At 35.5% G+C, this 5,758-nt stretch overlaps 1 protein-coding gene across 1 annotated transcript; it reads right to left on the bottom strand.

The window, feature by feature from the left end:
- Nucleotides 1-221: 221 nt before the first annotated feature.
- Nucleotides 222-4,841, bottom strand: LOC127659505 (ferritin, heavy subunit). Its single transcript, XM_052149365.1, has 5 exons — nucleotides 4,640-4,841; nucleotides 2,180-2,285; nucleotides 1,829-1,975; nucleotides 865-990; nucleotides 222-780 (listed from the first exon to the last, which is right to left on the bottom strand). The coding sequence occupies exons 2-5, from the start codon at nucleotides 2,279-2,281 to the stop codon at nucleotides 622-624; spliced, it is 534 nt and encodes a 177-aa protein (XP_052005325.1). The 5' UTR covers nucleotides 2,282-2,285; nucleotides 4,640-4,841; the 3' UTR covers nucleotides 222-621.
- Nucleotides 4,842-5,758: the final 917 nt, after the last annotated feature.

The raw sequence follows: 5,758 nt of genomic DNA, 5'->3' as shown, positions 1-5,758 counted from the left end.
TGCCACTGTTGGGCCCTTGAGCAAGGCACTTAACTCCAGGTTGCTCCGGGGGGATTGTCCCTGTAATAAGTGCACTGTAAGTCGCTTTGGATAAAAGTGTCTGCCAAATGCATAAATGTAAATGTTAATCTTCCATTTATCACATGCAAAACTCAACTAGCTCAACACCAAGATGCGGTAGAAATATGCAGGTTTTTTTTGTTGTTGTTGCATGTATAGGGTTTGTTTGCATGTAAGGGTTTGTTTATTCATTAGTTTTAATCATAATCCTAATGCATGTAAACGCACTAAAATGAACGAACAGTCATACTCAGATCCCAGAGGCTTCCATTTTATTGGTTTCTAGAATAAGGTCATTGATAAATCACACAGCACATGCAGGGAAGTCAAATCTTGAACGAGCTAGTAATAGAGTGCCATGGCTTATGATAAGTGCAATTCTAAACAGCAAAGCATGACAGAGCAAATTAGACTAAGGTTGTCCTGCTTACAAACTGGATATAATATATATAACAGGTATAACAGTCAATCAAAAAACAGGAAATAGAATTTGATGGCATGTAAAGCAAGAAACATTTATACAAGAAATCTAATCATTAAAGCAAATGATGGTAGGATGGTTTAGCTGCTCTCCTTGCCAATTGTGTGCTTGTCAAACAAATACTCGGCCATGCCATTCTGGGGAGCACCCATGCGGCGCAAGTTGGTCACCCAATCGCCCAGTTCTTTGATGGACTTCACCTGCTCATCCAAATAGTGTGTTTCAATGAAATCGCACATCTATGAGAGAAAACAAATGTGTTTAGAGTTTGTGTGGTTTGGAGATCTTTAGTGGTCTTTGTATCTGCAATTATGTGCACTTACATGAGGGTCGTTGTGTTGAGTAGAGAGCTTGTGCAACTCCAAGAGAGAGTGATTGACACTTTTCTCCAACTGCAGGGCACATTCGAGGGCTTCCACACCACTACCCCACTCATCCCTCTCTGGTTTCTGTCATACACAAACACACAAAGGTTAAGCATTTAAGGATGGGCTATTCCCCACAATAGAGTCATTTTAAATAATGTTTTTTTTTGTTTTTTTTTTTTTTTAGTTAAGTAAATTGCCAATTTTTGGATGGACATAGAGTGTAAAACTATCAACTTTTTTTCTTTTTATTTAGAACTTGATGGATGCAAACCAAAACATTTATAAATAAATCAGAGCTTCACATTTTGTAATGAGTTAAAAACAAACACTCAAAACTGTCAAACTAATACTACAAAATGGATCGCTCTGACTAAATTCTGATTGGATGAGCCACATTCAGAGCAGTTGCAAAACAACCACTACTTGTGACCGCACACCGAATGAATTCTACATTAATGTGGCAAGTTGTGCCAATGCTACGGAACCATAAACACAAAATTTAACTTTTTGTAGACCCTCATATTAAGTTCTTCCAAGAATTGAATGGTTGGGACATGTTCTGCTCTGTATTTCTGCTCATGTGTACATCATGTAAAGCAATTCCCTCCTATAGATAGCCATGTGGATATATCTACAGCAGTATAAATTGTATAGCAAAATCGGTACCAGTTAACACACTTCTACCACCATACAGTTGCTTAGCCTAAATAGCATTCATGACCTCTAATTAATGTTTTCTAATCTCTAATTATGACAAAGGGAAGCTCAATAAACAGGCCCCCTGTCAGTTGAAGTTCATCGGCAAGTTTTTGTGAAAGATAAGAACCCCACCCCAATTCTCTCCTATCTATCTTTGAAACCTTGCATTGCCCTACCAAACGGAAACATATCAAGTGAACAACCACACAAATCCACTTACCTTCACGTCCTGCAGAAAGATCCTCCCTCCCCTCTGGTTCTGAAACTTCATCAGTTTCTCAGCATGTTCGCGCTCTTCCTGGGACTGATGGCGGAAAAACTTTGCAAAGTTGTGAAGAGCCTGATCATCCCTATCGAAGAAGTACGCCTGTACAAGAGAAAGAAAGATTAAGACACACGTTATTTTTTGTACTTTTACCAGTGAAGTAGACCAAAACTCTCTTCTAGTTTTTTTATGACACTTCACTTACAAGAGTCAAAAGGTCATTTAAAAACAGAAAACATTTAATTTACTCCAAACGGGAAAGCTCTGGTTTATGTCTAGTTTGTAGTGGTAGCCTTGGACTCTCACCATGGAAAGATAGACGTAGGAGGCGTACAGCTCCATGTTGATCTGACGGTTGATGGCCGCTTCGCAGGCCTCCTCGAAGTTCTGTCTCACCTGAGAGCTCATGTTTCTGTAAAGAAAATTAATCGATTATAGACACATTTTATATTACACATGGTTCAATGAAACATCTTGTACAGTAATCTATGCCTCCCTGTTAATAATGAACAGTGTATGTTCTCTAAAACCAACTTCTGTGTTTCTGTACACTGTTGGTAACCACAAACCCACTAATAATAGTGTCTAACACTGATTCCAGACATATAGGCAGGTGTTCACCCACAGGTGTACAGGTTTCATACATACTCCGGAGAGGACGTTATTCTAGGGCTTTACTTTCAATTCCATATTTGTCCACTTGTCTATTACATATAAAGGCACATGACTTGCCACAAAGGATGGGCGATACCACTTATTTTCTTTTCGATCCTCTACCAATAATTTCAGGTCCAATATTGTTGATATCGATACTTCTATTAAACTGATTTTTTTATTTTTTATTTCTTGGGATAAAATGGGTAATTTTAAAATATTATTTTTAGTCATAATTCATCATTTGTTTTTTTTTACATTTGTGAGCCTAAACAGAAAATTATTAGACTTCTGTTTTGTTAACCCCTACATAAATTAAACATTGGTTAAACTATAGTTACTGTAGTGAAACCTTAGTATTTAGTTAAACCATAGTTACCACACAATTAACCATAGTTACTACTACAATATTACTGTAGTAAAACCATGGTTAACCATTTTATTTAATTATTTATTAATAACAATTAAACACAAATACATTATATTAAATGTTATTTTTGTGTGAATTTACTCCAGAAGTGGTTTCTCTGATTTTCTATCATTACCTCTACAAAGCACTGATCCATTTGTTTGAACAAGCCTAGTGAAGCAAGCTCTTGTCTGCTTGTGTCTTTCAGCATATATGCGTTAAAATTAATTCCCATCCTGCATAAATTTTTGCTAATATAGCCTAAACATTTCTTTTTCACTTTGAAGATTATTGTTCTTGTTCATGGTAACCAAATAATATCCCTAGTTGAAAAAAATCTAAAATCTATATCTATATATATAAGAATCTATATTTTAGCGTGAGGATCGCTATTTTTGATACAACATCCGTATCGGAGGAATCAATACTTCAGGATCGATCTGCCCATCCCTACTTGCCACACATTTCCTCAACAACTCTCCTACAGTAGATGTCTGTTAAATATCTTAGTTCAGCCTTACATTTTCATAGTACTGGCCAATGAACATTAAAGAGCATCTATTATGTTTTTATGCATTTGTGAAATGCTGTTGATAACCACAAAAATATATTGCAACTTGTATCCTTTTCTTTAAAAAAATAAAAAGAATAATTTTTGGGTTACAGTGAGGCACTTAAAATGGAAATGAATGGGGGGGGGGGGGGGTTTGAAAGGCAGAGATGTGAAGCTTAAATTATTATCAAACCACTTCCATTAATTCTTCTGTTAAATCTCAAACTATTTAAGCTTTAAAGTTGTTTAAATTGTCATTTTAGCGGTATTTACATGTTACACCATCATGACAACAAAGTCTGTTAGATGTAAAATTGGGTATAAATTGGGCGTTATACAGAAAAGTTTAGTACATAATTTTATCACACTAACGTCTTTTGGCTATCCTTTTGAAATAATGAGCATTTTAATGTCAATTGGCCCATTCACTTCCATTTTAAGTGCGTCACTGGAACTCAAGATTTTTTTTTTGTTGAAAAAGTTACAAAATTAATTTTTGTTTTCATTATGCCACAATTCGATGGAGTTTAACTTGCATTGAACCCAAAATATAAATTTAACTCAATGGTAACTACGACATACTGCTGACATAGCCATAAAAATGGCAGGCGAATACATTTATTTGAATTTGGCCACACCTAATACTACATTATTCATACTAGACAACCCTGTAATCAGTTTTCTACATAAAGGATTTTGGGAAAAACACATCAACATGCATTAACTAACAATTTTGCAATTTTATAACAAAAGATCTTTAAGCAATAATCGAGAATATCGCAGCCAAGGCCACAAACGAAACGTGATTGAATTAATAAATAAATAATAATCCGCGTGTCAGGAGGAAAACGAACATGGCTGGCGTTCATGAAGGAGATTGAGGTTAAACATTACAATCCATACCAAAATGAAAATTTGCCACACGAAGCAAATTTGTAGATATCTATTTGATTCGTTTCTATTCGATTTAGTGCGGTATCGAATTTCAATAAAGAACAACAAACAAAGATGGAGCCTTTCAATATCGCTTGCTAGCCACCGATATCACGTTCTCCATACAAGCGATATATTCATGCATTAATTTTTCTTCAAACAAATAAACCATTTGAAAGTTACTAGTCGCCTAAACGAGTTATATCTGAATACATACCTTCACAATATTTTCTGCCCTTCGGATGTTATTCGCACAGATGGTCAACGAAAAGCGTTTGGTTTTGTTTACTATCAAAGACGTTGAATGATGGAGAAAGACAAAAGATCGGTTGCCGTTCAAGCACTGTTGAAGCAGGTAACCTTCCCTCTATCCTCGGAGCTGGATCGATTCTGAATTCGCACTGTGTGGCGCAGGAGTGTATTTGAATAGCGTTCATTTGTACGTATTGCGTCACATATACATATCACGCAGGCTCCGCCCACAAGACGCCTACAACGCACCTACAGTTTCTATATAATAATAATTGGAGTTCTGCTTAGGCTACTGTAGATGCATCCTATGTTTGAGGAGCATTAATGACATGCTTTGAAAGTGCTGGGCTTAAAATAACAGCCTTTATAAAAGTGTTTTTCTAGGGAAGGAGGAATGTCTAGACACTTCAACTTACACTTATACTCCTTATACTTATCAGTGGTATATATAATAGGAGGGTTGAATTCAATTGCTTATTAGGTGCTGCATCGTCTATGCATAGAGTGGCTCAACAGTTGTGTTTATTAGATTATAGTGTTTCAGTATTTGTGCGACATAATTCTGAAAACCTCAGACTTTATGCTTAAAGAAAATATGTATTATATGTCATACTTTTTTCTTTGGTAAAATACTGATATTGGTTAGGCATAATGCGTGTGCACACACACACGTATTTATGTGCACTGTAAAATCTAATTAGATGACCTTGCTTAAATTTTAAGGCAATCATGCGTTTTCTAAGTAAACATATTTGCTCGAGTAAAGTGAACTTAACTATTTAAGTACAGTTAACTAGATACAAGTAAACTTAACTCATCTGTGATTAACGTGTTGTTGTTTTTAGTGTTGTTGTTGTCTTTAAATTGCGTTATAGCATATCCTATACAGTATAACGTAAATGTATAACTAGAATCTCTTTTAGCCATATGGCACATTGGATTCCTAGTGCACATAAATGTGCACTTTGCTAAAGTACTACTGAGTTGAGGAAAATAACTTACACTAATATACAGGTAACACTAATTCTATCATGACTTCACAAAAATCCCAACTATCAACCAGTTACAACAAAACAACAACAAA

This window comes from Xyrauchen texanus, chromosome 2, assembly GCF_025860055.1.
Source record: "Xyrauchen texanus isolate HMW12.3.18 chromosome 2, RBS_HiC_50CHRs, whole genome shotgun sequence".
In the NCBI taxonomy this organism is placed as follows: Eukaryota; Metazoa; Chordata; class Actinopteri; order Cypriniformes; family Catostomidae; genus Xyrauchen; species Xyrauchen texanus.
The sequence above is the reverse complement of the archived record's forward strand: the minus strand, read 5'-3'. Positions and strand labels throughout refer to the sequence as shown.